Raw genomic sequence first — 24,135 nt, 5'->3', positions numbered from 1 at the left:
ACAATCTTTATTTTAAGTGCAATTGTTGTTGTTGTGTGTGATTTTTTTTTTCCGTTTTCTGTCACGTTAAGTGGTTCCAGCAGCCTGAGTGCGTCTGTCTCCCACATTTCTGCGTGTTATGACGGTCACACTGAGCCCTCTTGTGGCTGCACGGGGAGTCAGCCTGACACAACGTCGAGCTTTAGCCGTGAAATGTGTTTCAACTTATGCTAAACTTTGATTTTAATGGTCCTGCTGCACTTTGAGCGCTTTTTTAGCCTGTTTCTGGGGAGAGGATGAATCGAGAACTTTCCCCTGTTACAGTACAAAGTCAGTCAGGCAGTTAGATGTTGGTGTGGCGGTGTTTGATTGTCTATATCTGCCCTTTACTGGATGTATGTGAAACAGGGCAAACAAGGATGTGGTTTTAAAATTAGGTGACTGTTTCCATGGCCTTGTTTTTATAGGCCTCTGTGGTACTCAGAACCACAGAACTGTTTAAAGCTTCTTGTGCTCTGCAGATGAATCACATTTATTCTCTGGAAATTCACACTGTAGAAAATGAGGCACTCTTACATTTGTGGAATAGGGACACTGCCTGCACTGTACACAAGGGCTCGTTATGGAAGCCTTTTTCTGCCAATGAAAAAATACTAGGCATCAAAATGTCAAATTAGGGACTTCAAAATTTCAATTTACTAGCTAAAACTTAGGGGTTAAGTAAAAATTGTGAGACACCTAACAAGGAATTGTGAGCTAATAACCCCAAATATTATGGTTGGAATTTTTTTAAAATGGTGAAAACAAGTTTCCGTAGATCCCACTCGAAAACCTTTTCCTGTGAAATGTTTGGGTCTGTTTGCCCACTGCTCTGTGTCACATCCTGCCGAACGATGACGGGTTTGCAGGGTCTCTCATGTGGAGGATGATGTGGACAGCAGGACAGATATTACATCAGAGTCAGCTCACCTTGGTAATAGAATAGAATAAACCTTTATTATCCCACAAATAAGAAAATTTGGTGGTTACACAGATCTTATAGCAAGAGGGATATAAAATATAAATGCAAGACACAAAGTGGTCCTATACACATAAGCAACTGAAGTTCGTATGCATGTACAGTGAACAAACAAGCTGATGAGTAAGATAACCAAAAAATTGTTAAACTGTGTTACAGAGTCTGACAGCTGTTGGTAAGAATGACCTGTTGGTAGCGCTCCTTCCTACACCGTGGGTGTAAACGTCTACTGTCGAACGAGCTGCTCAGTGCTCGTACAGTCTCATGCAGGGGGTGGGAGGGGCTGTCCATGATGGATGTTAGCTTAGACAACATCCTCTCCTCCCCAACCTGCTCAGTGGACTTCATTAACCCAGCAAATGTCCAAGTGTTCAGTGATAATTTTCATAACACATGTAACGATGGCCCTGTAATATCAATTCCTTTTCAGGTGTGACTACACATATAAGAAAGATTGTCTCACTACCACCTATGAAAACCTTAACTTATAGCAACAAAACATCATGACTGGTACATTGCACTAAGTCAAACATTCAGGTCACCTTGAAGATTTTCTCAAACCACTTTCTTTTAGGATAGCTAGGTTTGCCGTTTAAATGTGTAGATATAAAGGTTTGTAAATTAACACAACACTCGTCTACTGAACAACATGCTCAGAATATTTATTGCATATATATATATATGTGTATATACAGTGGACACTGATTGCAGTAGTAATATCTTGTGCAGTACAACACAACAGCTCTATTACATTTTTCCCACGTTACAAAGAAAACATTGTTTATATTTGGTTAATTCATTCCAGTAAATCCCCACTGCAAACTACAACCTCAATAATTAACATAAAATTATTCATTTGCTGGTTAGCAGCCATTATAAGTGGATTTTACAGGCAAACCTGATAAAGATGGAGTACTTTGCTGATGCATCAGTTTGGTTACTGTGCGTTACAGTCAGGCACCAGTTACAACGGTGATGTTTGAATCTGGGGAGATGAACAACCAAGAGAATTAAATGTCAAAAAAGCGAGTGAACCTTAAAAATGTAACATTTGATTTACTTTACAACAGTTTTCCCTTTAGTTTATTTTATTTTTCAGTTTCATAAAAAAGATCATCATTCAAAGCTGGCACAATTCCCTTAATGAAAATGTTGCATCTGGTGTAATTATTGATATTAAATAGATGTTTAAATTATGCTAACATTTTTCCTGTCTTATTATCACTTTGAACAAAGACTTGCAGTCCAATTCAGGTTGGTCCTTTCAAAGCGTGCCGACTGCAGTGATGAAATAAACTAAATAAATAAAAAGCTTAAACAATAATCATAACTCTTTGTAACAGTTTATAAATATCTTCTACAGATAATGTTTTGGATATAGACTTCTTTAATATTTTGTAGTTAAAAGTTCGTTGTGCTGAGACCTGTGATTAGTCTGACTGGGAGTTTATTTACCGTGAACATCTGTTGTCATGGTAATAAAGTTATCCCATGTGAAATAATATAAAACTAGTCAACATGAATAAAAGAAGTTAATAGAAATGCTTTGGTGGATTAAATGTTAATAATTTTTTCACTGACCGGATGTTATTCAAAAAGTTTTTTACATTGTGCTCGTTCACACTTTGAGGACTGTTACACAAAGCATGGTTTGAGTTTAGTGAGGTAACTTCACTAAGCTCAAATCCAGGTTTTTCACTGTTACGAAGGTTCGCTTCTTACTGGAGTACATCGCCATGGTAACTTGCACTGCAGTCCTAAGCTGCTCTGAAGCTCTGTTTGGTATAAGAGAAATCACCACCTACTGACCAGTCAGTTTGACTTCTTTCTTTTTCATATTTTAGAGAAAAGATTACTTGATTAACTGATTGGGAGAACATACACTAGTCCTCAAGGTTAGTAAGCAACATTAGGTGAGATATAATGTTTTTACCTGCTGGTTGCAGACTGAAATATCTTTCAGGAAAGCCCCTGTCACTGTACGCACAGCAGGTGTAGTTTATGTTGAAGTCCTCCTCCTTCAGCTCAGAAAATATCAGCCAGGTCTCTAACCACGCACCTTTACTGGAGCCATCTTGGGGCAGCAAACTGTTGAAGACAATGAGATGAGATCGTCCTAAAATTCCCAAAAGTCTCAACGTTCTCAAAAGTAAGCAAATAAAACAAATTGATGGAGATTTAAGGTACTGACCGCTGTTCTAACATGTGTACACGGTGAGAGGTGTTAGTCTCAAAGAATCCATCTTTGTCCAACCAATAAATATCAACGATAGGCTTCCCAACACCCGGCACAAACACCAGGCACCTTTTACTGAAGTTGTACCCTGAAAACATGCGCAAAACAGTGACTCAGTATAAACATGAAACTGTATATTTAGCATTTACTCTCCCTGCAGAAGTCTGTGACTTTCAACCCAATATGTTGGCCTAAATGAAGCCTGAGATACATAAATATGAAATCAACAGAACACCACATTTCTCAGAAGATCTTAGAGGACGTACCGCTCTGTGCTTTGATTACATCATTGGAGGGTTCATGCACTTGTGGAACCAAAGAGTAATCCCCTGAAACAGAGAACATCAAATACTGTGTAGCTTACAGTAGAGGTTGAATAATCACAAAGATATAATGGAAATTGAATCATATTTCTCTTTCACAGTTTTACAGTAAGCAAACCTAAGAAACCATTATTACTAACACAACTGATGTTTCTTTTTCTGTTATTATTTTTATTGTTAAAATGAAGCGATTATGCTTTTTTCACCGGATTTTTGTCAACGTACAGTAGTGTCAAGATAGTCTTTGAGGCCTTTGGGCTGGGATGTGTTGGGCAACCGTGATTCTGTCCTTTCAACTGCGCTCAGTATAGAAGTCACGATACCTCAGCTCGCTTGCAAGTGTTTGGGAGCTGTTCTGTTCTGTTTTGTTTGTGTTTGAGGGCGTTACTGTATATGCCTGACTAACTGAAGTGGATATCACGGTCAGTTAGCAGTCAAACATAAACCTTGCTTGAATAACAGAACAAAGACACAGCTGCCCTTCTCAGCTGTGTGGGGGCTCCTGACGAGGTCTTTATCTTGTGTAGCCCAAGGCAAACACAGTTTTTGTTTTGTATTTCCCCGTCTTGTGCCACATGCTTGTTCAAGATATAACATAACAATTTTCACTAAGTGAATCTGTGAATCATAATTTGAGGTATCTAGGTGCTAACCTATAAGCTACATGAGGCTTAGCGGGGGATAATTATGACACAGTCAAACCCAAGTAAATGAAAACCAAGTTGAGTGCTCGGAAATACCAGCTTTATGACTGAAGAGCATTGTGCACATCTATACAGTTACTTATTGTATCATCACTGTTATTTTATAATTCATCTTTACATATGGACAAAAAAAAAAAATCACTCTGTTGTCTTCTTCCTCTTTTTTCAGCTGCTCCCTTCATGGGGCGCCACAGCAGATCATCTGCCTCTATCTCGCCCTATCCCTATTGCCCCTTTCTGTCACACCCACCCTCCACATGCCCTCCTTCACTACATCCATGAATCTTCTCTGTGTTCTACCTCTTTTCCTCCTGCCTGGATGCTCATCCTCAGCATTATATGTCTAACATAGCCCCTTTCCCTCCTCTGCATGCGTCCAAACCATCCCAGCCTTTCCTCTTTACATTTATCTCCAAACTGTTAACATTAGCAGCCTCTCTGATATGTTCAATGCTAATCTTAATCATTTTTGTCACACCCAGTATAAACCTATATAGATCTTCAAATCCCCCAGCTCGGCCTCCTGTCTCTTTATCATTGCCACCATCTCCAAACCGCCATTATCATTATCTTCCCTCCAGTCAATACTTCCATTGCTCTAGGTTGTCTTCCACCTGCTCCCTGCTCTCACTACAGGTCTGCAAACATCATAATTCACATCATCATAATCCTGTCTGACCTCATCTTCAGCCTGTCCATCACTATCGCAAACAGCATGGTCAATCCCTGGTCCCACCCCCACCTTAAACACCTTCTATCACTTCGAATGCGCCCCGCACCACTGTCTCATTGTCCTCATACATGGCCTCCCTCACATACTTCTTCACCATTCCTGACTACGTCATTCAGAGCCAAAGTTCCTCTCCTAGCATACAAAAGTATGTCATCTGGACCAACTGCCCTTCCACACTTCATCCACTTCATAGCCCCCTCACTTCATTTCAGTGTTTCTCTTAATCTACAATCTCACCTTTGACCTCTGCGCTAATAGTCTCTGACACAGATCCTTTGATGCCACCCAGGGTGAATGTCAGAGTACAGGTATAGGTGCCTTTGTGTTGAAGGTCCACACTGGTAATTTTCAGTCTGGTGCCCCAGTACTCATAGCTGCCTGTTCCGTCCTCTATGGGGTCACAACCCTAGAGGGAGAAACGCATAAGTCTTTTTTCAAATTAACAATGCATGAAGAAAAATGTTAACTATTTAAATTGGAGAACAGTTTACAGCCACTGGGATAGTTTTGATGCTCCTAATCTGTTCAGATAGACATTTAAAGAGTTCCATGATTTTTAATATTATTAAACTGTTTGTTTCCCTTCCACAAAATTAAAGGGCACGCACACAAACACACCGAGACTGGGATCTGCTGTCAGTCAAATTGCAATTTTTAAACACTCGTATCTCCCCAGAGTTTCAATACATTCCTGGTATTGATAGAAGTTGGAATAGTGGTAGTAAATAGTTGAGGCTGCAGCTACTGTGCAGTCTCTCCATTAAAACCATTAGGTTTCATGCAGCACTCAACAACAATTCTGGAGAACTCACTCTGTACCACTTGATGGAGGAAGAGATGTTGTAGCTGTTCAGCTTATTCATTTCGTTCTTCAGAGGGCAGCTCAGATTGTCAGTGACTCCTTTTGTAAGTTGCTGATAAGCTTTCCTCGGCCTTCCACATTCTCCTGTAGGTCTTTCATCCACCACCAGTCGGCTGGCCTGCCTGTAGCAGTGGGAAGGAGTCCTGTTGGGAAATTAAGCAGAAATATTATAAATGAATAGATAATTGGGCACACTCGCCCTGGCAGTGACGGTCATTGTTTGACCTTCTTCACAGTCAAAAATCAAACAATATTAATATTAAATTTGTTGGAATTGTAAGGGATCTTGATCTTAGATTTTGAAAATCTAAATCTAATTCTGTGTTGGGGATAGATAATATTGCAGCAGTGCCGCTGCACGGGAGGCGGACGCACCTGAGCGGAATCCGGTTGTTGTTGTTGGAGTGTGTGGCTGCAAGCTGCAAAGCTGCAGCCCGTGTGTGAACGGCAATCGGAATAAAAGTGTTTGAAAGTACTGAGATGTGGGCGGTTTCGTCATTCTCCTATTATAATTTCCAATACAGTAAAAGCCATAAACCACTCTGTGTTCACTGTGATTACTGATAGATCATGGAGGCAGTTCGATGAGTTGTGTAAGGTGTAAATTAATACTGTGTTCTACTCATTTCTAATATTTCTACTTCTACTAGTGCTTCCTACCTCAGTATGGTCACATAATCCCCACTGTCATTCATGGTTACATTGAGAATCCACAGAGTCTCCTCGTGCACCAGGATGTGACCAGTCTGACTGCTGATTTCTTGGCCTGACACCGAGTTGTACCACGTGATGTTGTACGGGACAGTTTTGAAATCAAAGACGTCTGAGGACACCAGTGTGCTTCTCAGCATAGCCACATCTCCAGGAACAGAGAAAACCCTCTCAAACTGGAGTTTGTAGTCAGTACAGTTCTCTGCAACATACATGTAAGTGTGGAATAGAGAAAATAGTTATTTAACCTTTTATTGCTGAGAAATCAAACATTTCAAAGTCAAATATAATGTTGTTATTTGTTTGAAATTAATTGAATTGAACTGAACTGAACTGAGATGTGACATATTTCCTGCTCCATGTGTTTTTACTTGAACTTTCCCAAGCAGAGTTAAAAATCAGTGTTGTTGTAATTCTATCCCTGGCCACAAGAGGGCAATAAAATACTTCAGATCATGCTAGTGGCTCAAACTGCAGCTTGGCAAAAACATGACATATGATAAATTTACAGAAACATTTAAAAATTTGTTAATGTGTTCAGTGTGTGTGTGTGTGTGTGTGTGTGTGTGTGTGTGTGTGTGTGAAGCAGTGTTACTCAGCTCACCCTGTTCAAATCCGCTACAGATTCCACACAAACCAAGGAAAAACACAAGGCTTGCCAGTGTTGAACTTGAACCCATGGCTGAAAAACAAAGATACAGAACATTTAGAAGTGAACATGCTAAGAGTCACAGCAAAAACCTGAAATGGAAATCAGCTGACCTAGTGCCAGGTCTTCCTGCGTCTTTAAATTACATCCAGAGAATGTGAAAAGCCCAAGAGCCTTTAAAATCCAGCAAAAACCAGAGAAACTGAAAGAGCTAACTGTACACTGCCTGATATTTTCTCTCTCCTGCTCACTTCTCCTTTCTCACGCCATCTAGCTCCTTCTCTTGATCGTGAATGACTAGCGCTCTGGTATTTGAGGAGCTGCGTGTGTAAGCCAAAATGCTGCGTAATGCTTTATGACTGGAAGCAGACCCAGAATTCCTGATAACAGTCCAGTGTTAAGTGTTGCTCCCTTGGCCAGCCTCTACATTTTTGCATGGAATGTATTAACCCCTCAGGAGGAACTGAATTAAAACTGGTGAATTTGTATGAGTGTCGGACGACATCAGATTTGTTGCTATGCAAATCACACCCCCAGACAGTAAAGTGTCAAGTGGGACTAAGTAAATGCACAACCCAAGCCTCCATTAGTTCGCCAAAAACACATAAAATAAAGTTTACTAAGATAAACAAAGATAGTCGCCATTCTTCCGAGGTTTCTTTACAATTATCCACTTCTAGAACAGTTTGGTTGCCCAAACTTTTTAACGAGCACAAAAGTGATCGTTTGCCAAAAACTGATTTCCAGTGTTGCCGTGTGTGTGTTTTTTTGTTTGTTTGTTTTGATGTATAATGTCTTTACTTATATTGGTAAGTAGATTTTAGTGAACAGGGTTTACGGGGTTATATATAAAATTTTAAAATGACCTGTTTTTTAAGTATCTTTATGACTCTGCGTTATTGTACCAACATTAAAACCAATCCAGTCCCCTTTTGGCCACTAAAAATATCTTTATGGAACTATTGTTATATAGTTGCAATTTCTGCTATCCTCTTAGTCACTTTGTCAAAAACTGACTGCGGCTTCTAGCTTGTGATACCAATGTTGTTTTGTGGCTCAAGATGACTTATTTTATATTATTGAAGGATACATTTGATATGCTTCGCTGTTTAAAGGCCAAAAGTTTATTCATGGCAGTTTAAATACTTGTAATTACTTTTTGGCAAATGCCAGAAATCAGTTTTTGGCAGACGATCACTTTTTGGCACATCGGTAGCCTACGCCCACTTACACACACATGCAGCGTAATGATTGTTTACGCAGGCAAGCTTGACCTTCAAAATAAAAGCACCACAATTTGAACTAAATAAAATAACAAATAACAAATCCCACTTTAATATGGTCATTGGTTTACTGAAACCCACAATTGCTCCTATCGCATCCACCGTGATGAGTGCGAGTGTGATTATGACTGTTAAAGTGTTGTACGAATATGAATGTGAATGTGGCTTGTAGTAAAAAAGTGCGCGCTGAGACCGATTTGATTTAACTGCATGCGTCCGTAGTTTTAATGTGGTTGTTTACACATAGTGAGGTAACCTGGTAACCTCGACAGATTGCGGCTGTTTAGCCCGTTGTGTTTGGCACTGAACATTTGATCTAGTTTTAAACAACATGTAAGCAGGGACTGTGTTTACAAGCAGATAAACCAGAGTTTGTTTTCAAAAGGTGCAAAATGTGGGCCTGTACAGGGCAGGGGTGCCACCAAGGGGGTCGCTGGGCAACCCCCAAAATTTGCTGCCCCGCCTTAGTGCCTCCGGGCAAGACTGCCCTATGTTGGTAATAATGTAATAAGGTTGCAGACAAGCTGGTGCAAATCCCTGGACAGATCACTGGTGCATCTCAGGGCATAACATAACATAGAGACAGGCAACAGTTCACACTCTTGCCTGATCTAATATTTATGATTCTAATTCTTATATGATTGTAATATTTATTTGTCTTTCCTGACCAAGTTTGCTCTTAACCCTGGAGAACCAATGGGGCCAGAGCCGACCCCATTGGCTTACTAGGGAAACCATGGGGTCAAATTTGACCCCATGGTTTCTCCAGGGTTAAAGGATAACTCCATTCTGGGAGAGCCGATGCTTCTGCTCGGCTCTGCTGAGAATCATTAAAACAATGGTTGAGACTTCCAATCAATCAATCAATCAATCAATAAATCAATCAATCAATCAATCAAAACAGATTATTATGGATTTTAAAATCTTATTTGGTTTTGATATGTACCTATTCTTAGTGATATCAGCTGATATCGACAATTAACCAGGCAGAACATTCATTTTGCTCTTTGTCATACTTTTTCAAGTAAACTATATTTGCCGACAGCATATTAAAACTGGAAATTCTGGTTTTATGGTGTGTCACCCCTGTATGGCCACCTCTATGAAAACATTCTGGAGGCGACAGGGACACAGACAGAAGGGCAGGGTGTGGTCGAGTGAGAGCGAGGGCGAATGTAAAGAAGGTGCAGTGCTTGTTACAACCACGGCAGTGAATCAGAGAAGTAAAATGTTACGGTCCCAGCAGTTACTTTTTCAAGCAGAAATAAACACGCCCACACCTCCCAACAAGCCAGAGGGATGGTCTTGCTTCACCAGCTTTTGTGTGAAAGTAACCGTAACTTAGTTCCCATGTGTAAAAACAGTGGATTGAAGGGACCTTTTAGTTCCCTGAATCAGCTCCTGTGACTGAAAGTTCCAGAGAATCTGAGTTGAAGCCCAGCATATGACATTTTCTAATAAAGAAGCAATAAAATTTAAAATCTTCCCAGGAATTCAGTACCAGCTTTAAGTGCCGTTAGAAGCAACATCTGGGTTTTTTCACACCTGAGCACCTTGTTTCTTCTGGCTGACATCAGTTCATGAGTTTGCATAAATGTGCATGGTTTTCTCATCAGTTCAGTGTGGTTTACGCATATGTCTGGGCAATTATTAAAACCAATAGAAGACCAGAGAAAATGGCATTTAACTTAGAATTACATATTACCAGCCTTTCACTGAACTAGTACTGGTATTACACAATCAGTCCAGTCATGAGTCCAGTCATCAGGTTCAGTTACAATTAAAGTACACGACTAAAGCAGAAGGCAGACATGAGTGTACTGAGTAAGGAGTGACTTACTCGGTACATTTTCTACATGGATCTGAATCAAACATGCTGATTTACTGAGTGATTAACATCTTAACAGATCCATTCATGTTTGATCCAAAATGACTGTTACTGCTGGTTTTAACTTCCTATTGAATTATTTGCATGGATGTGGTTGGAAAGCGCCAGAGGAAAAAACAAAACAAAACATTGCTTTCCTAAATATGGTACAGAAACCTGTCATTAACAGCACACAAGCAGTTAAAATAAAATCTCAATTGTTTCATAAATTCCCCTCACCCCCACCGACTTCATCCACCCATCTTCTGAAACTCTGTATGAATAGTAGTTTAGCATACATGCTTGAACTGGTTGAAACAGCAGCTGTAATACTCTGTATGAGGTCACGTTCAGATGAGATTTAATGACAGATTTTTTTTCTAACATTGTGTGACTTCACACCCACAGAGTCTGTAGCTGCAGATAGTGTGGAAACTTCACACAAAACAAGTGCAGTGCTTTTCTGTGTTGAAAAGGTGATAAAATATAGAAAAAAATAAAAGGAAATATAAATTTAAAAAAATGACAGATATTAAACAAATGTGTGTGCCAGTCCCGGCTTTCATGATATTGTCCCCCCCTCCCATCAGTAGTAATTTAAAAACGTTTATAATGCTTTAACAGCTTTGGGGCAGAAACTGTTTTTAGTGTATATGACCATGATTTCATTGCATTGTCTACCCGATGTTTCGCGATGGTCCGATAATGAATCTATCAGCACATCTTGAGTCGTTTGCAATTTTAAGTAAAAAGAAATAAATTGGTACATAATATCACAAATCGGTATGGTAAGTTTTGACAATCTGCACCAAGGCAAGCAAAGGCTTTTAGAAGAACACAGTAGCAACGAAATGTGTGCAGCTGCTGTGGGAAGAAGGAAAGGAAATGATCGAAACCTCAAAATTCTCACCTGTGTATCACGATACAGGAAGAGCTACTGCTGATGGGAAAACTATAATGAATGGGAGATTGCTTGTGGTTAAAGAGGGCTCCAGTGAACGCTGTGAACGTGTCTTAACACTGAGTGGTGTTTGTTTAGTTTTGTTTCATCAAAATGTTTCACATCTTTCTGGGAAAAATGTAACCAGTATGCAGTGTGACACCACAGATAAAAACAAGCCAGTGCCTTCAATAAGTGTTATCCTGGGTTCACAGGCCAACCGTCAAAGGCAATATTGGTTGGTATCGAGACTTGGCTAATATTAGTGCTTTTATTGTTGGCTTGTGTTTTTTTACACTGCATGCAAACCACACAGGATCTCGATTACACGTGCACTTTTCAAGTGGTTGTTGTTTGTTTTGAGCAGAAGCTCTTCTGAAGAAATCTCGTTTCTAAGAAGAAAAGGTTCACAACATTTTGACTGTGAGAAACAGGCATGCAAAAGCAGGCTCCATCTATCTAAAGCTTATATTCACTCAGTTTTTGTTCATAAAAGCAAAACAAATAATGGAAAATAAGCACGGCTTAAAATAAAGTTGGCTAAGTGGTCTTTAGATTTAAACAAAAAATATTTTCAAGGTATAAAAGGAGAACTGAATTTTAATTCATTTTAGACCCAATATCTGTGTCTGCTTCCAGTGCATAGTTGAGCTATTTAGACAAGTTCAGGCAGAGAGGGGCGAGCGTGGGAAGAAGTGAACTGGTTCATCGGGTCACGCTGCAGACATGAGGCTGAAGAAGACAGAAACGAGTGAGTCACCGGAGGTGTAAACCAGCAGGCAGGTCAGGGATCCCAGAGGTTGGCTGCGCAGTGGATTCAGACTGAGCTCATGTTTACCAAAAGTTAGATGACGCTTAACTTTTTCTTTCTTACTGTACTTTTGAATGACTCAGAGCCACACATGCACTCTTTGTGAAATGGTGGTGTACCACCTTAACTCCAAATAGATTTATAGTTGTGTAATATTACACTTTTCAGCACCTTATCTTGGTACCACTTTCACACATTACTGGAAACATCCTTAACTGCAGACAATGGCTAATCAGTGCAGCTCAAAATATTGCTTCCTGGCAGGAAAGAAGCAGGTTTCCCAGCCAAGATCTGCCTATTTTGAGCACTATTTGGGTTTTTGGAAGAGAAATTCTCTATCATTTTTGTCATTGGCAGTGTTGCAAGATCTACAGTTTATGCACTATTACAGCTACAGTCAATAATAAACTTCAAGCGGACACCTTATGCTCTTTATTTTGCTTTTTCCCCCTCATAAATACTCTGTAATAACTGTGGAAGCTCACATTAAATATAGTTCTCAGTAAAACAAAAGTAGAGATAAACTCTTTTTCAGTCTTTGGTCTACTTTAAGATCTTCAAGATCAGGTAGAAAGGGATCATCTATAATAGCTCATAACTGTTTAATATTCGCTGGGAGCTATTTGACTGTTATTCAGAGATCACACTCCATCTACAAAGGGCCACACAGCTATGACAGACTTGTGACATGCTAGCTTCACCATGCACAGTTCACAGCAGACCTCCCATATGATGTAGCCTTCACAGATGCCAATGACAGTATTTATACTTTTGTGTATCGTGCACCTCCATTACTTTGTATTGTCACTGCCAAAAGGCTATATAGTGAAGTTTTCTCTTCAATTCGATCTATTCTCGTTCAGTCAATTTAACACAGGACCATGAATCCGGCGTGAGGCACACAAATCTGCCTTTGATCACAGTGTATCCACTCGCTTGCTGTTCAGACCTTTTGTTTGCAAGGGGTAGCCAATCAGAGCAAAAATGACTTAAAGGGACAGGAGCTAAAACACCAATACTAAGCAGTTGTACCAAGACCCACTATAAGATAAATGACTATTCTGAATAATGTCATTAGAGTTCAATAATAACAATAATAATAATAATAAAAGTTTTGGATGAATTAATCAGAAAGCATTTTGAATCTAAACCTCCCCGATTAAGTTTCAGTCAAGGCACAAAACAAGAAAGTGATGCAGTTTTTCCAGAGCAAGCAGCACTAAAGATGTCTGCTTCTGGGAACAGATGGTGGAAGGAGTGAATGGCTGATGAGAATATCGTTATCATAGTGTTGATAACCACTTTAGGGAAGGGCGCAAGAGGAGCAAGGCTGCTGGAAATCATTTCGTATCTTAAGATATCTTAAAGCAATAATCTACAGTTTATAAAATCTGCTAATCATCTTCAGCACGACCTTTTCTGTTTGCATTCATTGGACAAAGTCAAGCTGTATGTTGTAAACCACAGCAGTGTTATTGAAAATGCTTGCATGGCAGAAAACTTACAGAAGCTGTTGGGAAATGGGCCTCGCTAACGGACCAAATTTGTGCAATGTTTAAATTTCGCTACAGCAAACTGACAGAGAGGAACAAGCGTCTGTTTTCTGTTTACATTTGGTTAAATGTTCATTTGGTCTACAGATCTGTTCAGTCATGTGAACTTTGTCCATCTGTTTATAGGGCAGCGATTGCCACATACACTGAAGAGCGGTCACAGGTGCAAGGTACTGATAACACGAACATCTCAGGAAAAGACAGACACTTTACGTGCATGCGTAGCTCAGGATTTTACTTTCAATTCCATGTTATGTTGGAATTAAATTAGTTTGTCAGCAGGTTTGGTGTAGCAGCTTAAAACTGCACGAGCCTGAAACAACAAGTGCTTTCTGTAGGGCAGTCAAATATTTAAAATCAAGGATGATGTGGAAACAAACAGCAGTGAGCTCAGCAGTGATTGGCTTTAAACAGAGGTTGCAAACTTTGTATGCGTCACCATAAACATACAGATTCCGGTTGTGATTCAGATAAACGTGCAACAGCAACAAAATGTTCTTTCAACTGCTGTTAACAAACAGCTCGCAGCTGTAGGAGACAAACTCTGGACTTCAGGAAGGGAAATATCACAATACTCAAGCACTGCTCAGGGTTCATCTTTTTGACTGACTGATCAGTCGAAACCAACATTAAGTTGCTAAAGTTTGTCCTTAAAAAAATTCTAAGCAGTATTTTAACTCATTTAAATGTTCATGTTTACTCAATTTCAGTTTGCTCTTCCTCCAATTTGCCTTTAACCTCATTTAACCCCATCTTGTGAATAGTTTGAACAGCGCAGAAATGTTTTGGAGAAACGTGGCAAATGTCAGCTTTTTAACATTTCCATGTTCCTAGAATGATGAAAAAGTCCTTAGCTAAGCTAAAACAACAAACTTTTTTTTATTTTAAGGGGAAGAGGATGTGATTTCAATGGAGAATTGAAACCCAGATCTTCAATGAATCGCATCAACCAGCAATAAAAGTAACAACTTGCTCACAAGACTGACACACCCTGTAGGTCAGTCATAAAGATGACTTATTTATCTTTGAGCACACAGCCTAGTGTGCTCAAATAACGCCTAAGACTTTTGGATTATTTTCCTTTGTATAGTTGTTGTGGATTTGTTAAAATATGCAGAGGAGGAGAATCTGTGCGCCTGTTCTTGCACCTCCAAGTTTCTACCTTCTGTTGCTGCTTTTAAATCCAATAAATAGTGTTTGCATTCTCAAGCGCCACCTGAATTTCATGGTTTGCATAGCCTTTCCTAACCAAATATCTGTATTTTTATATTTATTAATTATTTAGGTTTTTATTTGCACCCAGAGAATTTTCTGCACTCTAATTCAGGATGCTCACGCCTCTTGATTGTTAAGTATCAGATCAGACTATTTTCACAAGCTGAAAGGAAACACGCTGTCCTTAAGAACACTTTGAATCTTGTTCTCATGTTTGCTAAACCAAGTTATTTTTAACCATGTCTGAGAAATTCTGTTTTAAATTAAAGATGCAGTATGAGGAAGCCTTCCCGGAAATGTGAGGATGACCATCCCTGCTGGCCTGATAAGAGACGAACAATGTGGGAATTTTCTAATATAAATGACATTTCAGCCCTTAAGAGCGCAAAGGGAGACGTCTCAGAAATAGTGATGGAATAGTTTTCTAAAACTAGCCTGCAGAAACCGTGCCATCCTTGAACAAGGGTTAATGGCTTAAGTTTAAGACATGGAGCTTGTGGGAGGTTATCAAAATACATGACTCATTTAGCTCTGAAAAAGGGAAAGCAACGGGAGTTACCCTTCCTTCAGCCGAGCCTGAGAACATGAATAGTGTGACTGTGTTTTTTCACATTGTGGAAACAATATTGCAGGTAGTGTGAAATGGTAATTTGTTTGTGCTTTTTGGTTTGAGGTGAAATCCTCAGTGAGAAGGCTGCTCTCGTTTTTTTCTATTGTGGCTCTGTTATTTTTCCTCTAAGCTATCTACCTTAAACATGCAAGAGAACATAATGTAGAAGGGTCTAAATGTCCAAGTAAACACAGTTTCTAAGAGCAGCAGTAACATACAGCTGTGAATGAGCCAGGTCTTCCGGTTGAGTGAACGCTGGCGCGACTGGCTGCCGCTACTCACCGGCCGCCACTCACCTAAGTCCACCCTCAAAACTCATCTGTTTAAAATTGCCTATTCTTAAATTTCTGTATGTTTTAACTTTTATCTTCTATTTTTATCATTGTGTATATTTCCAGTTTTTATCTGTTGTACAGTGTCCTTGGGTGCTTTGAAAGGCGCTATTTAAATAAAATGTATTATTATTATTATTATTATTATTAAACTCGAACAAACTGCAGGCTTGGGAATGCAGATGAATGCTCCAGAATTACAAGATTTTGTTCAGGGATTATACTGCGTATCCACATGAGAAGCTGAAGCCTACAAGTGTTTTGTTTTTTTCCCTTTGCTGTCAAATCACTGTGTACACTCCCTGCAGTCCCTGCCTTAAGCAAGCTGTGCCTGCTTCAATTTCCTCTTTTCTCCTCCTTATACTAATATTTGACAATTTGCTTAATTTCCTCCTGCATCAGTCTAGCCTATCCCTCATCACCCTGCTCTTTCAACACAGAAATATTCATAGGCTATTGTTTATGAAAATATCCCAACCAGACACCCTCTCATACATCTGCAGGTGGATTGTTCACAGTTCAAGCTTGGTGTTTAAGCTGCTGTTTATAGAGCTGAACCAAGTGTATTGACTAATCCCCATATGCATCATTTATAATGCTAAAGAATAAATCCAGTGTCCTCTTTCTTAGCAGGAGAGTCAATGTACAGTTGATGTAAACATGGGGCAATAACCTGTTTTAACACAACAGAAAAATGACTGAAGTCCCACACAACTTTTTCTTATTTTCTAGCCAAACCACTGTGCATATGTTACATCTGCAGCAGCCATCTACATTTGCTCTTGGATTAAAACAAATAACAGTTATAAATAACTGTCCAAACTCCCGAGGGAGGTAGAAAGGTCTAAAGGGGAAGGACAGAAGCTGAAATATCCGCACAACATGACAAACAAATGCCTCTCTGTGTAACTCTTGAACTGATTTGACGATATGCATTTCAATACATTATTAAATCAGAAAAACCTTCCCTAAATCAAATCTCTCATTCCTGTCATCAAAGCCTTCATTGGGTATATTTGTGCAGGGTACTGATAACACACAAAACAAACAGCACTGTGGCTACAGGAACCTGTTATAAATGTTGACAAAGTTCAGTCACGGTAATGCAGGAAGAACTCCTACATAAGCTTTGGAGATGACAAACTGCGAGAAAACCGCACAGTACAACCCACACTGAACAACCACCCAGAATGCACCTAAATGAATCACTCCTTTAATGTGAGGTTTTTGATTTGGCATGAAAATCGTCCCTTTTTCTTCTCATCATCTGTCAGTTTTATACAAGAAAAAAGGTGTCAGTATTGCTATTCCTGCTCTATGAGATCTATCCATCGCTCAAAAATCAAACATTTGTGTTGGCTGCAGTGGGCATCTTTACTATAGTGTGAAAGGAAGTGTGCCTCCTTTGTGGTAAACATTACAAACGCACTTTTTCGAAAAAGTAAACAGGCGAATGGTAGACCTCATATTTCTAAGAATTCGAGCACCGAGGCCACATTCAGTGGCAGAGTTTGCCCCAGAAAAGTCAGAAATTATTAAGAACATAAACAGCTTAGGAACAAGTAAGTGGTAAATATTGACTCACCTAGGAAAAAGAGACACCGAGGCACAACACAGGCGAAGGAAGGATGAGACAGTTTACTCGACACGGCAGACCTAAGAGAGGAAATCTCACCTCTGACCCTTGCATGCAGAGAGGAATCTCAAACGTGCTGCCCAGCCGGTGACTCAACAGCTTTGTTCCACCTCCACAGGACGACGCACAGACACAGAGGAGGAAGAGTGTGTTTGGATTGCACCTCTCAGCTCTCTGTTCTCCTTCCTTTGCATTTCAACACAGCGTTAAATCAGCTAAACCTTCCCGAAATCAAATCCCTCACTGCTATGTTAACTAAAAATAACTTATTCTGGTTCACTAACTGTTAACCAGAAAAAACGCCCATAACATAAACACGGATGTTAAATATAAACAATATATTTAGTTGCTCATATTGTCTACAAGAGCATAAGCACATTTATATTTGTTGTTAAATATGACTGAAAACTCACTTTTCATTCACAGGATATTTAACTGTTGCAAGATTTCAGCAAGAAATGTGAAATCTTTGTGTTGTTTTTTTCCGCAAAAGAAAAAAAGTCTTTGCTTTCAAAGAAATGTCTATAATGTAATGAATTAACAGAAGAACTAAATTCACCCTAAGCATGTTTAAAACGCTTCATTTTACTTTGGCGGAAAAGAAAATACACGCTATTATAGTTCTAATTGAAAAGATTAAGCCAGAAGAAGCAGAAAGCAGAAAAACTGTATATCCTTACTGTCAGATTTAATGAGGACGAGACCCCAAAGCAGGACTACAAACAAAAAGCGAAAAAGCAGGGAGCCAGAAAATCAAACACACAAGACACAGTTCTGGGATCAGCTCGGCATTGAGGCAAGCATGGGGAAGATGGCGGTTCGTACGGCCGGCCAGGTGGCCAATCGTGCAGATAAAGCAACTCTGTGGGCTGCCTGAGAGACCAGTGACTGAAACCCTCTAATGGTTTGAGTGGTGACAGGCATTGGTGATGGGACACGTCAGGCAGATGGACAACATGCCAGCAGTGGAGGTTCAGTGAGAGACTGTGTTGAAGGAGGAGAGGGGACTCCTCTAGAGGCTTGTGTGGAAGCCAGCGATCACTGAGACAGAAATACGCTGAAAGATGGATGGGAGCCCAGGAGCTGAGATGGAGCAATCACATGTCGCAGCAGGTGGTTGACAACAAGAAGGCTGATGCTGACAACAAAGGAGACCCTGGTGTAGGCTTGGGGGTAGGAACAATGTAGGAACTCCACAGAAGGCTCAGCAGGTATCTGCATTTAAGACAGAGACCCTTATACTCAGGCTGTTTGTTTGGAACTCTTGGATTCAGGATTGTGCTCACACACTTGCAGAGACGAATCAATGGACTCAAGCTGAGACGCAGGTGGAGAGGGACCCTTGGACTCGGCATGTTAACGGCAGTCAGGGTGCCATTGCCTGTCCTCTAAAGGTCTGTGTATCCCTTCATGGATATGTCCCAGATTATCACTGACCCACCGCCAAACCGGTCATGCTGGATGATGTTACAGCAAGCAAAACCTTCTTCTCCACAGCTTCTCCAGACACTTTAGTGTCTGTCATATGTGCTGAGGGTGATCCTGCTCTCATCTGTGAAAAGCACTGAGCATCACTGGTGAACTAACCAATTCTGCTATTCTATGGAAGATGCCATTGTTTCACTGTTGCCCCTCTAATGCACCTGTATTTAATTTAACATCAAAGCAGCTGAAATTAATTAACACCCCCCTCTGCCACTTAACGGACAAGATCAATATCGCAGAGGTTTAATTGCCTTGATGCTGAGTGCAACACAATGCAAAGGAGGAAAGACATCAGTAATGTTCACAGAGAAGCAACTGTTTCAGCCCGTCAATATTAGACGGGTTATAAGGCCATTTCCAAACAATATGAAGTCCATCATTATGCAGTGAAAAGATCATTCAGAAATGGAAAACATTCAAGACAACTGCCAATCTTCCCAAGGAGTAGACGTCCCAGCAGATTCATCCCAAGATGCTCAGAGAAACTGTAAAAAAACACCCAAATAACAACCCCCTGTCTAAATCAGAGACAAACAGCTGTTTATGTTTTTAAACCCATTTTGCACAGAGAGGCATTTTTTGAAAAATGTATTGATAGCAATGTTGAATATTATTACACAGGAAAAAAAAAACTACACGTAAAATAATCACACCGTGACGCCTCTGCCTTTGTAAATGGAGGGACAGTAACTGCGTGTTTATATGTAAGCGTGTAAAACCTGCAGATAGTCAGATTAACAGTATTTTGTCTCTATCTGCCATTCTGCAATTCATCTCATGTAAACAATAACGTGGCGCACAGCGTGACATGAAAAAAGGCACATACCTTTGACGCTGCGTGACGAACTCTGTATTCCTCGTCCACACGGAAACGCAAAAAAGGAGGAAAATCTCAGTTTTCGCTGATTCGAAACGCCGTTTACGTGTGGATGAAACAGCTGCGTTTTCAAAAATACCCGCGTAGGTGCGGACGTAGCATAAAAGAGTTAGTGGTTTATTTATTGCAGTTTACTTGTATTTGCTTAATTGTTTACTAAATGTTTGAGGTGTGAAATAAACCGCAATGGAGCAAAATATGGGTGTGTGTGGTTGGAGGATGTGTTTGTGCATGCATGCGTGTGCGTGTGGGGGGCGCGAACATTTTTCATGTAAAACAAAGGGGGGCCCAGCAAAAGAAGTTTGGGAACCGCTGCATTAAAGCATTAATAAGGCAACCACGTGTTTGTGAATGTCAAAGCACACAAACCACAGGAAGGCATCCTTAAAACATGCTTCAGCATATCTGTGTATTCGGCACTTGACTCAGATAACCTAGAATCCGGACATACTGGGTCCTAACTAGAGCCCATTCAAAAAGTTGAGATGAGGTAGTCCATCAAAGCAACAAATGATAAGGGGAAAAAAATTCCTCCAGAAATTCAATTAAAGTCTCTTGAGTCAAGCCCAAAGCAATTATACAGAGGTGTGAAGCCACACCCGGGCTTCCCCAGTGGATAAAGGAATCCCCATGAGCCACAGCCATTCGTCAAGATATGAGTCAAGCCCTACATCGAGTACAATCCCTGAGTAAATGTCACATTTTCAAACAGGATGTGCTGCGAGAAATGTGTACCAGTTCAAAGCTACAATTCAGCAGTGAGACATATCCCGAGCTCACGCAGCAAATGTTCTCTTTTCTGTTTAAGTGAGTAACCTGAAGGTTTTTTCCCTTTTTCTCTGCCTACTCACTGTGTAGACTGTTGGTGACTTGTGATATTGTATTTACAATTTTCAGGTATCTGTACTTTACTTGAGTATTTCTTTTTCTGGCAACCTTTTGCTTTTACTCACTACATTTACATAAATATCAGTACCTCAGCGCCTAGCTAGCGTTACAGAAGAGGAGCGATTATAAAAGAAATAACGCTTTTTAACCGTTTGTGTGCAGTTTGTCTCACAGTCTAGCTAAAGGTTCAGCTGTTGTATTTCAGATGGAGAGAGAAGAAAGAGAGCTAACGTCACTCAGAGATAGAGAAAGATAAGAAAGACAGGACAGGAGAGGAGAGGAAGGAGAGAGGTTAGATGTAAAGGTAGGGGCTGCTAAGTGATATTTCATAAACTGGAAATTTCAAATGTTTTTAAATCAGATATTGGGTCTGTACATGAGACATTATATTTTTTCATATGTGAAACGTGCTGCAAAACAAACTGAAGTAGACGAACCATGTTATTTAAAGGTTGCATGACAATCCTCTACAGCAGGGGTAGGCAACTCCGGGCCTCGAGTGCCAGTGTCGGTGCCAAGTGGATCAAGGACACATCTAAAACCTGCAGGACACCGGTCCTCGAGGCCTGGAGTTCCCCACCCCTGCTCTACAGGTTAGTGCAGGATAAACAGGTTAGTTTGCAGTTGTGGACATCCACAGAGGGCAGCAGGTCAGTTGATTACAGCCTGCACACTAAGAAAATCTACTGGAGCTCTCAATAGAAATGATTGTGACTTATGATTCTTTTCCCCACACTGAGCCATTAAAACAATTTAAGATTTCACCACATCCCACCAGCAATGTTGGGAAAGTTACTTTTAAAATGTATTCCATTACAGATTACAGAATACATGCCCCAAAATGTATTCTGTAACGTATTCCGTTACGTCACTCAATGAGAGTAACGTATTCTGAATACTTTGGATTACTTAATATATTATCATGCTTTTTACAACTACGTGAATGTACTATTGCTGTGATTTATTACTGTTACTGAAGGTCCGCGGGTCCGAACCATAGTAAAGGGACCTCTGGTGTTGGGCTCGTAGCCGAAAAATAGCTTTACTTTGTTGTCTGGGTCAAGTTTGCTAGCGAGAGACAGAGAGAGGAGTTGAAAGGCTGCTCCAACGGAACTTATTGTTTCGGAGGAAAACATGAACACAGCATACAGTCTAGTCGTAATAGCTTACTTACAACTGGGCTCGTCAGGCACTCTTCTTGGCTGCAGTGGTTATTATTATATTTACATGCTTCCCGCTCCCGTTTCTGCTACGATAACTACTTTTCCACTCTCCTTTTTCTCCCTCCTCGCGCTCACAGACACATAACGGGTATGGCAGTCCATTCTCCCTGCAACACGGACTACACTGCCCATAAGGCTACATTCTTTAGGGCTATGCCTGTAGCATTCTGCCTGTTAGCTTAGCACAACAACAACAACAAAAAGGCGCTCTCTCACCCAGGAAACACACAGTCACAGAGAGAGCGCGTGTCGCCCTGTAACCATGGCAACCGTAACTCTGCCGCCTGGAACAACAGAACATAGCTGTCAAACCAAACCCAAACAGTCCTGACCCGCCACAATATGAAACAGGAAAGTTCTGCTGTGTAATCCATTTACTTCAACAAAGTAACTGTATTCTAAATACGTAACGGCGGTACATGTATTCCGTTACTCCCCAACACTGACCATTGTACTCCCATCCTTTATCCAGCCGCTGGTCTGCCATGTTTAAATGACACCGGTTAAGAGGGAGCATGCCAACTGCATTTGTGAGCGTGTTTGTGGGCGTGTGCTTGTGAGAAGAAAGTAGCTTAAATAAATATCACGTGTTTTTTCTTTATTTCTGAGTCCTCTGTTGGTTTACTTCAGGCTCCAGTGAGCAATGCTTTTGTAAAATATCTGGGCACATGTACGTAAAAGCATTAAAAGTAGGAAAATCATTTGAATCTGTCTCTTGAAGGAACAGAAAAAAATGTGTTAAAGTCTGTCTGGCGCTTACGTCACCGACAGGACTTCGTACCAAATCTGTTTTGGTCAACATGACACTGATCTAGAAATGAGACTGTGTTGAGTGCCACACATGCAGAAGCATCATGGATGATTAGAGTTCAGAGGTTTTGATGTTATGGTGTTAGATACCATTGTTTAACACAGGAAACTCACCAGACTGCTGTTATGTCAGTCCTTCTGTCAAGGCAACCGCCTCCTTAGTTTACGTGAAAGTCTTGTAAAAACATCTTAAGGTGGAAACAAAAAAATCTCATCTTAGACGTGTCCTTCGCAGCTCATACTTCCTCTTTCTGTGAGGACTTAAGCACATGTGGCAATTTCCTTTTTGGGAGATATTTTGAAAGCCAAATGATGTCCTAACATGTTGGGCAATCTTTGGGAGGAGAGCATGCTGTTCGGGTGATTCACACATACACTGATCTCTTCCACGCCAATTACTGTGGAGCACCTTTTTAGTTCTTGTTAAAACAATCTTTATTTTAAGTGCAATTGTTGTTGTTGTGTGTGATTTTTTTTTCCGTTTTCTGTCACGTTAAGTGGTTCCAGCAGCCTGAGTGCGTCTGTCTCCCACATTTCTGCGTGTTATGACGGTCACACTGAGCCCTCTTGTGGCTGCACGGGGAGTCAGCCTGACACAACGTCGAGCTTTAGCCGTGAAATGTGTTTCAACTGATGCTAAACTTTGATTTTAATGGTCCTGCTGCACTTTGAGCGCTTTTTTAGCCTGTTTCTGGGGAGAGGATGAATCGAGAACTTTCTGTGTGGACTGCGTGTTTCTCTCTGTGTCTGTGTGCTCTCCCCTGTTACAGTACAAAGTCAGTCAGGCAGTTAGATGTTGGTGTGGCGGTGTTTGATTGTCTATATCTGCCCTTTACTGGATGTATGTGAAACAGGGCAAACAAGGATGTGGTTTTAAAATTAGGTGACTGTTTCCATGGCCTTGTTTTTATAGGCCTCTGTGGTACTCAGAACCACAGAACTGTTTAAAACTGCTTGTGCTCTGCAGATGAATCACATTTATTCTCTGGAAATTCACACTGTAGAAAATGAGGCACTCTTACATTTGTGGAATAGGGACACTGCCTGCACTGTACACAAGGGCTCGTTATGGAAGCCTTTTTCTGCCAATGAAAAAATACTAGGCATCAAAATGTCAAATTAGGGACTTCAAAATTTCAATTTACTAGCTAAAACTTAGGGGTTAAGTAAAAATTGTGAGACACCTAACAAGGAATTGTGAGCTAATAACCCCAAATATTATGGTTGGAATTTTTTTAAAATGGTGAAAACAAGTTTCCGTAGATCCCACTCGAAAACCTTTTCCTGTGAAATGTTTGGGTCTGTTTGCCCACTGCTCTGTGTCACATCCTGCCGAACGATGACGGGTTTGCAGGGTCTCTCATGTGGAGGATGATGTGGACAGCAGGAC

The 24,135-nt window shown here is 40.5% G+C and overlaps 1 protein-coding gene across 5 annotated transcripts; it reads right to left on the bottom strand.

The window, feature by feature from the left end:
- Nucleotides 1-953: 953 nt before the first annotated feature.
- Nucleotides 954-23,016, bottom strand: LOC146556222 (interleukin-1 receptor type 2-like). 5 transcript variants are annotated; one of them, XM_085250744.1, is made up of 9 exons: nt 22,860-23,016; nt 7,171-7,248; nt 6,516-6,768; nt 5,806-5,998; nt 5,231-5,399; nt 3,500-3,562; nt 3,189-3,321; nt 2,931-3,085; nt 954-1,982 (listed from the first exon to the last, which is right to left on the bottom strand). In XM_085250744.1, the coding sequence occupies exons 2-9, from the start codon at nt 7,244-7,246 to the stop codon at nt 1,951-1,953; spliced, it is 1,074 nt and encodes a 357-aa protein (XP_085106870.1). In that variant the 5' UTR covers nt 7,247-7,248; nt 22,860-23,016; the 3' UTR covers nt 954-1,950. The 5 variants fall into 5 exon arrangements, with proteins under 5 accessions (XP_085106870.1, XP_085106871.1, XP_085106872.1 ...); XM_085250745.1 differs by lacking the exon at nt 22,860-23,016 and adding an exon at nt 21,887-22,004; XM_085250746.1 differs by lacking the exon at nt 22,860-23,016 and adding an exon at nt 17,502-17,607.
- Nucleotides 23,017-24,135: the final 1,119 nt, after the last annotated feature.

Source organism: Mchenga conophoros, linkage group LG16 (assembly GCF_057382185.1).
Source record: "Mchenga conophoros isolate Kocher_MC1m ecotype Shallow Benthic linkage group LG16, M_conophoros_male_GT1.1, whole genome shotgun sequence".
NCBI classification, from domain to species: Eukaryota; Metazoa; Chordata; class Actinopteri; order Cichliformes; family Cichlidae; genus Mchenga; species Mchenga conophoros.
The sequence above is the reverse complement of the archived record's forward strand: the minus strand, read 5'-3'. Positions and strand labels throughout refer to the sequence as shown.